At 35.4% G+C, this 12,307-nt stretch overlaps 1 protein-coding gene across 1 annotated transcript in view; it reads right to left on the reverse strand.

Moving 5' to 3' along the window:
• Positions 1–12,307, reverse strand: part of LOC129228490 (probable 3',5'-cyclic phosphodiesterase pde-5) — a 97,242-nt gene that overhangs the window by 2,634 nt on the left and 82,301 nt on the right. The window contains exon 24 of the mRNA XM_054863170.1: positions 7,478–7,558. Within this exon, the coding sequence (XP_054719145.1) occupies positions 7,478–7,558 (81 nt within the window). The remainder of the gene's footprint in view (positions 1–7,477; positions 7,559–12,307) is intronic.

The following is a 12,307-nucleotide window of genomic DNA, read 5'->3' on the forward strand; positions in this document are numbered from 1 at the left end:
TTGATAGTAAAGTCAGACCAAACAACGTAAGTAGAAGCACAAATTTATAAATTACAGCAGACACGTGTTTCGGCGTTACAGGGAACGCCTTTTTCAATGCAAAAATAATGAGCTTATGGATGAAAAGACATCCGACAAAAGCCAAGAGCAGATAAGCATGCAGCTTAAAAGATAAAAACAGCGGATTAGCCAAACACCAATGACAAAGTTATAAACCTTTCAGGAACCAATAGGAATGCAAGCAAAGGTCAGGAGCTTTCGCTTAGGTACGAACCCAGAAGGAAAGAATTCAATTGGACAAGGATTAAGCCGAAGCTTAAACAAAAAGAAAAGAAATTGTCAGTAACCGTGAACCGCAAGAAAGGAAAAAGCAGAATGGAAAACCATGAAAAAAGATAAACAGAAACAAAAATATTCGAAAAAAGGAAAAATAAAGATAAATAGAAGAAAATTGGGGGGGGGGGTGTCAATCAAGACAAAAAGGCGAAAATAAGCTGCATGCTTATCTGCTCTTGGCTTTTGTCGGATGTCTTTTCATCCATAAGCTCATTATTTTTGCATTGAAAAAGGCGTTCCCTGTAACGCCGAAACACGTGTCTGCTGTAATTTATAATTTGTGCTTCTACTTACGTTGTTTGGTCTGACTTTACTATTCAGCACAAAGGTATTTATTTATCTTATTTGTGGCTTAAACGGGCCTTACGTTTACATTTTCCGCCTTTTATGCAATTTGTGTTTTTGTTTTTGTTTTCGGAATTTTGTCTATTGTTGTATTTTGATCGTGGTTTTTTACTTCTTGTTTCTTATTCATTCTGTTATTGTTTGATTTTGTTTATTTTCATTTGTTTTGGTTTTGCTTTTGATTATGTCTCAAATCAATAGGTTTGCCAATCTTCGGATTAAGAAATTTCGTTTTTTGAACCATTTAAAATTTCTTCAAGAGTGTAGGCGCAAGAAAATTATTCCGAAGTTTATTTCTTTGAAATGTAATTTACCACGTTCTGTAAAAATTGACAAAGTAATCTTTCGGTCGAAATTGGCTTTACTCAGAGCTTCGATCCAGGAAACTAGGAAACATTTATCGTTTATTGAACGTGAACTTTATGATTTACATCTTGCGGTTTCTAATTCCATTCCGAACTTTAACATTATTGACAGAAATTCTTGGTCTAGAAACCCTTCGTTCCTCTGATAAACATCAAATTGTTTTGAAAAAGAAATTAGCTATGCTTTGTAAATCTTCTCATGTCGTTCCTCTTGATAATTTACCTGTTGTTAATAAGAATGTTGTTGTTAATCTTTCTAGCGTTCCATTAAGTAATTCTCAAATTGAGGCTCTAAAATGTAATGATAATTTTGCTGTGAGTGTTAATCCTTCTTTTTCAAAGCTTATTGCTCCTGTTGAGAAAGCTTTTAAATTTAGTGCCTTAACTTCCTCTCAAAAAGATTCGATTCGGCATCTTATAGCTTCTAATATTGACTTTAACTCGAAAATTTCTAAACCTGTATTTGCTAATACTGTTAGCCGTTCTGTTAAAGACTTAGTTTCGAATTCTGATCTGGTTGTTACCAAAGCTGACAAGGGTGGCCAAATTGTTGTTCTTGACAAATCATCTTATGTTGATAAAACTAATGATTTGATTTCTTCTGGGCCATATGCTGAAATTTCTAAAGATCCTAGTGATAAAGAGTTAAAAACTATTGCATCTGCTGTTAAGTCTGTTCAGTCTATTCCTTCAAATGTTAAACGCTCTGTTGTTCCATCTATTGCTAATTGTGCTAGATTTTATGCTTTACCTAAGGTGCATAAAGCTGGTATTCCTTTCAGGCCGATTGTTTCCAATATTGGTACGGCTTCGTACAAACTTGCAAAATATTTAGTCTCTGTGTTTTCTCCCCTTAGGAGTCACAATTTATTTACCATTAAAAATTCTGTTGAGTTTGTTAAAAAAATTCATAGTTTCGTTCCAAATAATTCTTTTATGGCTTCTTTTGATGTTAACTCTTTATTTACGAACGTTCCCGTCGAGGGTTCATTGTTATGCCTTCGTAGAAGACTTTCTGAATTTCATTTCACCAATACGGAAATTGAGGATTTAATTTTCCTTACCCGTACTTGTCTTAAACAATGTTCTTTTGTTTTTAATGGGAATTTTTATATTATGTTAGATGGTCTGGCTATGGGTAACCCACTTAGCCCCATTCTTAGTGATATTTACATGGATTATTTTGAGGTTAAGCTGTTCCAAAAACTGCAATTCCAATTTTATGTTCGGTATGTTGATGATTGTTTTGTTCTAATGAACCAGAATCAGTTTGAGAGTGATGAGGTTTTATCTATTTTAAACTCCATTGATCCTCATATTCAGTTTTCTTGTGAGAAAGAACGGAATAATTGCATTTCATTTCTTGATGTACTTGTTTCTCGTACAGAAATTGGTTTTGAAACTACTGTTTATCGCAAACCTTTTGCTGTCTCTTTACCTCCTCATAGACTATCGTCTCATCCTCCAAATCAAAAATATTCTGCTTTTAATTCTTTTGTTTATCGCGCAATTAATATTTGTTCTTCGTCGGAACTTCTTAAAGTGGAACTTAATTATCTTAAAGCTGTGGCAATTGATAGAGACTATCCGCCAACTTTGATTGATTCCATTTATAAAAAACTTTCAAATAAATCCCAAACTAATGTTCTTAACCGAACCTTCATCAGAAAGAATTTGGTTGTTTTGCCATTCTTTCCATCTGTAAGCTATCAGGTTGCTAAGATTCTAAAACGTTTCCAATTCCAGGTGGTGTTCTCTCCTATTAATAAACTTTCATTCTCTTCTCTTAAAGATCCTATTCACCCTCTTAATTGTTGTGGAATTTATAGAATTAATTGTAGTTGTAAACTTGCCTATATTGGACAGACTCGGCGTGCTTTAAAATGTCGCTTGAAAGAGCATCAAAATTATGTGAAAAAACAACAATTAAATAAGTCTAGTATTGCTCAACATTGTTGGGATTCGAATCACTCTTTTGATTTTAACTCTTTTCAGATTATCCAAAAATGCCCCAATTCATCAGATCTTGACTTTTGGGAATCCTTTCATATTTTGAGGAACAGTTCTAACTTAGTTAACGATCTTAGTGCAGTTCCATATTTTTCTAACATTTGGCTCCCATATCTTTAATACTGGCCTTTCCCCATTCCCCCCCCCCTCTTTTTTTTTCTCTATCTTCCTTTGTTTATTTTTGCCTTTTTGTCTTGATTGACACCCCCCCCCCCCCCAATTTTCTTCTATTTATCTTTATTTTTCCTTTTTTCGAATATTTTTTGTTTCTGTTTATCTTATTTCATGGTTTTCCATTCTGCTTTTCCTTTCTTGCGGTTCACGGTTACTGACAATTTCTTTTCTTTTTGTTTAAGCTTCGGCTTAATCCTTGTCCAATTGAATTCTTTCTTTCTGGGTTCGTACCTAAGCGAAAGCTCCTGACCTTTGCTTGCATTCCTATTGGTTCCTGAAAGGTTTATAACTTTGTCATTGGTGTTTGGCTAATCCGCTGTTTTTATCTTTTAAGCTGCATGCTTATCTGCTCTTGGCTTTTGTCGGATGTCTTTTCATTCATAAGCTCATTATTTTTGCATTGAAAAAGGCGTTCCCTGTAACGCCGAAACACGTGTCTGCTGTAATTTACAAATTTGTGCTTCTACTTACGTTGTTTGGTCTGACTTTATCTACTCAATTGTTCTGTTTTGAATGAAGAAAATATTTGCGACCGATATTGGCGTGCCAGGGACATGATGATGCTGACATTTAGTGACTGAATTATTTTGTATTTCCTGTATTTATGCATAATTTTTCTCTTTTGAATCGTTGTACATTTTCTTATTGTTCTGTTGGCGATAATTTTACTGTTTTATGCATTTTAAAATTTGTTATCATAGTTTCTTTAATTCAATTTTTAGCTCCAATCTGATGTATCTGCGATACATGAAGACTCATAATGTAAAATCAAGTGCTTTTGCAATAAAACAAAATAAACAAAATCGATTATCTAAGAGAATAGGGGGCAAAGGGAAATAGCGAAGCAAAGTGAAATAATAAAATATTTTCTCTGCTTTTAGCCGCCACGTATCAAGTAATATTTTAACTATGAGTAACACATAAAGTTTATTCCAGTCAAGAAAAAATTACCTCTGAATGTCAAAGCATATGAAAATACAAACAATTTTCAAAAATCAGTAGTACTCATCTATACTAATATTATAAAGGGAGAATGCGGATTTTTGTGTGTTGATATGTTCGAGTTAATCTCTGGAATACTGCACCTATTTGAAAAATTCGTTCACGATATGAAAGGTGCTTTCTTACTGAGTGACATAGGCTATAATTCAAAAAATCCGATAAATAGTTCTTTTTTTATTCCAATTTAGGCCCAAATTTCACACAAATTCCCGAATATGAGAGTGAAAAATTACTTGCACATATTAATATTATATATCGTTGAAAGGGGAAGAATTTTCCGCGTTCTAAACAATTTGTTTCAATGCTCTAACTTAATTACGGCGGGAGTAATTTGCGTTTTTAGCTCGAACCTTTTTAGGTTTAGCTGAAATTTTGGCACTACTTTCTTCATTAATTCTATCAATAAGAAGTGAAGGAATTGTCCCACAGTTTTCTTTTTGACACCATTGGAAAAAGCGACATTTTTTACTCCAGATCTCTCTCGACCTATAGTCGAAAAACTTAGCTTCTATCCTCAAAGGAATTAAAGTTACAAGCGTTTTAAAATCAAATTCGAAAAATGTCATTTTAATTCAGGTTGTCAACCATTTTATTTTCGCGTTTCCACGGTTACGCATTTGAATCCATTGTTTCTTTCCTTATTTTGCATTTGATTTCTTAAACTTATTTTATTTCGTATTTCTATGGTTACGCTTTAAAATACATCTTCCGCATTTTAATTTCTTAAAAGTATTTTAATATCTGTCGTCACTGTTTGGAAGGGTAATTTTGCATGGTTTTTTTTTATTATTATTTTTATTTAAGCCTGATTGTTGAATATATGTCACTTGACACAATTTTTATTCTCATGATAGACCGGGCAAAGCCCGGCAACGCAGCTATAAAGATTTGAAAGCTACTGTTAATGTGACTTTATACTTTTTTGTTTGTTTGGCGAAACATTTATTATTGCCAAAGAAAAAACATCCGCTTCACTCGCAAAAGGGCTGGGTTCCGGTAGCGTGGTCGCTTGGCGCGTTAGGCGCTGAGCAGATCAGTCTAGGATTATTGTTTTAAAGCAGCCGTAAATGTAATTTATTGTTTTGGCGATTTGTTTTGATAGAAAAGAAACTCTTGACTTGTTTTTATCCGAGTGAGATGTACGACATTTTCTTCTTTTTTTCTGACGATAATTATTGAATGTTCCATTGGATGTTTTTTTTTTCTTTTCGTTAAACCGATGGATTATGATAGCGTAGTTGCTGGGCAAGTTTGGCGGTAAACAATAGGGTTGCAGAACTATTTTTTTCATTTGAAAGATATTATTTGATGTTTCTTTCTTTCTTTTCTTTTCTTTTTTTTTTTTTTTTTTTGTTTATTTGTCGAAATATTTTAAATTGCAGTAAAAACCGCTTCACTCACTAAATAGAGTTCTAAAGCAACTGTAAATCTAATTTAGTGATTTGACGAAAATTTTTAAATTCCAAAGAAACTTTAATTTTTTTTTCTTTTTTTGGAAAAGTGTGTACGCATTTTATGCAAAGAAAAAGGATCATTTCACATCAGAAAGGGAGGGGGCATCAATTTTTTTTATTCAACGGACTTCCATTAAATTTTTAGCGCGGGCATCGCTGTGCTGGTACTGCTAGTATTGTAATATTTTGTTGTGAACCAAAAATTATTTTTGTTATTATTAAATGATAAAGTTCTTTTTAGTAACATTTTAAATGCTAATTTAGATCTACTACTATTCACTGCAGTTTTTATTAGTTCAATATTATGCTATTTTGTATATTAAATGATTTGTGTAGTTTGTGAAGTGCATGCGGAGCAAAGTGAAATAGTTCACTTCATTTTCACTTATTCAATATTTTATCAAATCATTCCTTCATTTTACATTTTACATATTTATTCATTCAGTTAGATTTTCTTATTCATTCACTATTTTATCCACTAATTTATTTTTCTTATATATTCACTTATTTATTTATTTATTGTTTCATAATAGTTCTAAACTTTAAAATCTATTTACATCGGTTAAAAGTTCGATCTACATCTCACGGGTCCGGAGTAATTTTGTACCAAATATCAAGACTTTAGGTGCAGTGTTGCCAGATTGGGGGAAATTTCCCCATTTAGGGGAAATCTGGTGCTCTCTGGGGAAATTTTGGGGAAATGGATTTTGAGTGGAATTCTTCGGGGAAAATATTTTTTTCTTGGGGAAAAGTTGAGGAAAAAAACCTCGGGGGAAAAAAAGAATTTTTTTCGTATTTTAATTCGTGTCAAGAAGTAGTAGTTACATTGTTTGTATCAAACAGCGTTGGTTTAGATTTGCTCAACTTTATGGAATTCGCATTTCGTATTATGTGGAATATTATGCTACGGAAATCGCATTAGTGTTCTGCGTGAGTAACTAGTTGATACGTGAAACAGGTAAAAATAAGTGATGAAGAACGTTCATGGATAAATATATAAAAAAACCATAGTTTAAATGTACATACAGAATTAGAGTACTAAATGCGAGTAGAAAAAAAAATTTGGTTATTTCTTATCTCTCGGTCAGGCGCTTGTATTTATGACTGGTGGCACCGCACGGCTTTGCCCGTAGTAGAAAATTAAAAGGTCTTTTGTTTCCCCTGTATATTTACAAAAAAAATCATGATGAATTTCTCGCCAATTGGCTTGCCCACGTTACGGTTCCACGTTATGATAACTTGGTAATTTTTCGTCCATCTTATAATAATTTTGCTCGGGAAAATGTTCTTAAAATTGGAAGATACAAAGAACAAAATCGAATTTTTGAAAAATCGCTTATAGGTGCACACCCCCATGCTACAAACTAATTCTTTGCTTTCATGAAAATCGGCCGAACGGTCTAGGCGCTATGCAAGTCACAGAGATCCAGACAGAGAGACTTTCAGCTTTATTTTTACTACTTGTATGAAAATTTGGCTATTTGGGGAAGAAAAAAGAATTTCAAGAGACAAAAATATTACGGGAAGTCGATTCATTTTATGAAAATATTAGGGGAAAAATAATTTTAGAATTTGGGGAATTTTGATAGAAAACATCGCTTTTTGGGGAAAAGTTGGAAGGGAATTGGGGAAATCTGAATTTGACCATCTGGCAACACTTTAGGTGCAATCGGGTCTCCTAGACATCGCGGAATCACACACACACACAAACAAAATTTTGACCCAACTTCTTCTTAGTGCATAGAAATAGTGAAGCATTTTGAGGCGAGCCTTAATACATATGCAGCTTACTTGTGAGGATGGCTGTTCATGACTTTTGCTTCTGTCCATTATCGCTAAAGGTTGCCTTCCTTGGGCCTTCTCTATATCACCCTGTAAAACATGACACTAATTTGTTTTTCAAACTAATTGAAAAAATAATCTGAAAATTACTGTGATTTTTTAAAAAGCAATTGAAATAGGAAAAAAATGAAATAAAATTTATATATTTTTTTATGTTTATACATTTTTTCATTCCGCTTTTACTTTTAAACTAGCTGCGTTGCACGGTCTACCTTGAAAATAAAAGTGAGCTCAAATAACGTGTGTTCAACAACAGTGTTAAATAAAAAACAATAAAATAATTGGAATGTTGCAATAAGTCGGAATAACGGCGACAATTCATTAAAAATCGCCGTTCAAGTTTGAACCTTAGACGCTAAAAATTTCATTTGAATGAGAAAACTTTGTAAATAAAGATTACACACTCTACAAATCAAAATACCAAAATGAATAAGGAGAAATATAGGTAAAAATATCATTAAAATAAAAGTAACAGTTCCACAATAGCGTCAACAGAGCCTTTGAATCCTCATTAGTTAGGATAATAGTCACTCAAAATTCCCAGTACGATCTCAACATTAGTCCCTAAAAATCCTTCCTTAACTGGGGACAATAGCCCGTAACAATCTCTATCGGAATAAGGACAACATCCCTTAAAATTTCCCATTAGTCTCTCCCCCCCCCCCCCCAACTCTCGATTAGAAAAGAAAACCATTCCTTAAAATTTCCTATCATGATAAGGATAGGCTTGCCAGATTTCTGAAATTTTGAAGCGGGACACCGGAATAATTCCCCCTCCGTCAGCGCAGAGAGTATTCAAAAGGGTACACACCCGTGGTTGGTTTTTAGTGTTTTAGAGAGTAGATCATTCTGAATGCTATAAATAATTTTGAGCCCAAACCAGGGGTAATATATAATACATGACGCAAGCAGACACATTCAAACATTTTATTTCCTACAGGTTAATACTTTTAAGTTACTTAAGTAAGAAGAAAAACTTTGAATGAGGAATAATAATTTTAACAATATTTACATGTTCTTTGCGTTGGCTAGGACTTTTGAAAGACTTTTTGGTTTTTAATCTTGTTGTAAAAATCCTCACAAGCTAATCCGATATTAATGTTGCAGGTCAGTGTTACAAATCTATACCTCACTGCCAGGCTAACGTAAGTCACATAATTGCTACCCTACAGGAGAAATGAAAAACATTCCTCCCCCGCATTCAAAGGAGGACGCGCGTTCCTTTAACCCTGGTAAATGAATACAGATATTATTATTAATATTATTATTAGAATTACGTTTGCATAGATCAGCGTTTCTTAAATTGTATTCCGCGGAACCCCAGGGTTCCAAGGAGTTCTCTCAGGGGCTCCACGAGACTTGCATGTTTTCTTTTCAAAACTTTCAAATTTGTTATTTAAAAATCGAAAGCCAACGCTTTTTCAAAATTAAAAATAAATTTACTTTTACTTTCGTATACTAATTTGATCGTTGTTACCCATCAGGGTTAGTCACAATAGGGATAATTTTATTTGTTGCCAAAAGTAATGCCAATTTTAGACTATCAAAAATAGCCTGAAATTGTGCCTTCGAGATTTCAACTTCACAATATTTCCAAGATCAATCCTAAAACACCTCCTTCTCACCTAATGTCTCCAAAGATAAGCTAAAATTGCGTTTTAAAAACGTCTATTTCGAAAAATTTCCGGGAGAAACTTCTGATACCTAATATCACCAAAGATATTTTGAAAGTGATTTCAATATTGAAAAAAATTTGGACGTGCACACCAAAAATTGCGATTTTTGTCTTCAATTTCAAATATTCTGCTCTTGATACCAGCTACACTCCCTGTACCTCTGACAGCATTTAAGAGGACAATTTCAACATTTAACGAGACCAATTTAAGAGTAAGGACCAATTTAAGGAGCAGTACTGGTCAAGGGCATCTAAATGTTCTAACTCTGTCTGACGACAAATGCATTACTCCATAATTTATAAATAACTAAAAAATTGTTGAAACATTTACTAAAGGACGATTCTCGAAAAAAATGTCCCGTGCGTAACGCTATATTTTATATTTTATTCAAGTAACTATTAATTAAATATGGGAAGTAATTGTTTTGCTTTGATAGTATATTAAAGCATGTGTCATCCCCCAACAGCATTATTTTTTGATCGCTTTGGTTAGCTAAATAAAAAAATAAAAAACTTAGCATTACGCATGGGACATTTTTTCGAGAATCACCCTTTAGAAGCATTTTTATGTAATAGTGTTGGGTGTTGGCGGATATCCCATCCACCAGATGAAAAATTGAATCTCATATCTTTAGCGGTACCCGCACGGCTTTGCCCGTAGTAGAAAATTAAAAGGTCATTTGGTTCGCCTGTATATTTACAAATAATGTATGATGAATTTCTCGCCAGTTTGCTATGTTCATTTGCTCGCCCATGTCACGGTTCCACGTTATGATAATTTGGTAATTTACTAGTCCATGTTATGATAATTTCATCGGTAAATTGTTTTTAAAATTGGAATAGAACGAGAACAAAATCGAATTTTTGAAAAGTCGCTTCCATGTCATCACCCCCTAAGTATACAAACTAGTTTCGTGAAAAATTTAAAAAAAAACGGCCGAACGAACTAGGCGCCATGCGCGTCACAGAGATCCAGACAGAGAGACTTTCAGATTTATTATTAGTAGAGAAATAGTAATTTAAATTGGTCTAAAAACACCTTTTCTTTAATTAAATCCCAAATCCGAAGGTGATTTCTCCCAAATATTTTTTTGCAACTTCAGCACAATTTACACCGTACAGTGGTGGGAAAACAATTGCATCACCCGCGCCGCAAAGGAGAGGAATATCATCCCGACTGCATTCAACACACAGTCAAGCATCCCGTATCCCAGATGATTTGGGGATGTATTTCTGATCAAGGAGTTGGTGGGCTTCCCTTTGTGCAAGGAACAGTAAACGCTCAGGTGTCTATTGGCAGTTTGGAGGAGAAATTGCTTCCTAATATCCGAGATCATTTTACTTCAGTTCCAAAAGTCATTTTCCAGGATGATTCTGCTCCGTGCCATAGGGCAAAACTGGTAAGTAACAATTTAAAAGCCTTTATCCTGCCATTAGACTTAAATTGACATGAGGTTAAGTAATTTTTTTCTCTAAACTCACACGCAGGTTCAGAAATGGAAAAATGAGCATGGGGTCAGCAGTTTGCCTTGGCCCGGAAACAGCCCCGATCTACGTAAACAATTATCGGATTTTGCTGTTAAATGTTTATTTCATAAATTTTGCAGAATTTCACATACATTCATCGTTCATCGGTCGACCAAAACTTCTCACATAATCCCATTGTTGTGAAAATGCGAGGGTGCTGCATTTTTTTTTTTTTTTTTTTTTTTTTTTTTTTTTTTTTACCAGCACTGTATACACTGGTTTGAAAAAATTAAGGACGAGACGGTTTTTTCAATATAACTTTGTACAAAAGCTTTCCAAATCAACACATTTAATACCGTAAGATCCCCAATATGTAAGGACATGTGTAATGTAAGCAACACTTAATAAAAGAGACATCAGAGGAATAAAAAAAAAGCTTTATTGAAAAAGTAGCATGGAGCGCAATGCGACTGAAGGCCGAAACATCCCTGTGATGGGTGTCCAGCAAGAAACATCCGGTCTTTAGTAGGGGATATGATCTCCCCCGACTGCTAGGCAGGTTTCACAGCGTCTGCCCATACTGAGAATGAGGGTGTCAATGAGTTGTTGAGGCATTGCTGCCCATTCGTCTTGCAGCGCCAATCGAAGCTCCCGAATCGTTACTGGTGGTATGGTACGAGCTGCCAAGCGTCTGCCTAGAAAATCCCATACATGCTTGATGGGATTGAGATCCGGAGATCGTGCCGGCCAATCCATACGCTCAATATCTTCACTCTCTAAGAGCTGTTCGGCAGCTACTGTGCGAAGACATGGTGCATTGTCGTCCATGAAAAGGAACTGCGGACCCATAGCGCCTCTAAAAAGACGCACATATGGAAGAAGAATCTCGTTACAATAACGGGTCCCGTTGACTGAAACTGCGTCGAAGATGTGAAGGTCTGTACGACTACCAAGCATGATGCCTCCCCAAACGAGAACACCGCGACCTCCATACCTGTCCCTTTCAATGATGTTCGAGGGATGATTGCGGCTTCCCCGCTCTCTCCAGATGAGTATGCGATGAGAATCGCTACTCAGACTGAATCTGCTCTCATCTGTAAAGAGTACTCGTCCCCATTCATTGTCTCTCCAATTCCGGTGTTCCCGGCACCACAGAGAACGCCTTCTCCGATGGGCAAGCGATAGAGGTACACACCGTATAGGGCGTCGTGCAAACAGACCACCACCGTGCAGTCTTCTGGCCACGGTAAAACACGATATCGGTCGTCCAGTCGCCTGTGTCGTGTGTCTAGCGATTTCTCCCGCTGTCTGCCGGCTGTTTCTTCTGGCCTGTTTGACAATATACCGGTCATCTGCGGGTGTGGTTCCTTGTGGACGACCACTACTGAACCCCCGGATAGCTGCTCCTGTAGTTTGAAATTGTCTCCAAAGTCGTGAAACGATGCTGTGAGCAATTCCGAACTCTGCAGGCACACTTGTCACACTGCGGCCTTCCTCCAACTTCCCAATGATTCGACCTCAGGTAAAAGCATCCAGATGTCGTCTAACAGATTGATTATTCGCCACTTCTCGCTGAGGCAGCAACTCGGTGTGATTTTAACTGCTATACGGCGTGCAATCTCTTTGCCAGAAATACT

The sequence above is a fragment of the Uloborus diversus genome, chromosome 8, assembly GCF_026930045.1.
Source record: "Uloborus diversus isolate 005 chromosome 8, Udiv.v.3.1, whole genome shotgun sequence".
In the NCBI taxonomy this organism is placed as follows: Eukaryota; Metazoa; Arthropoda; class Arachnida; order Araneae; family Uloboridae; genus Uloborus; species Uloborus diversus.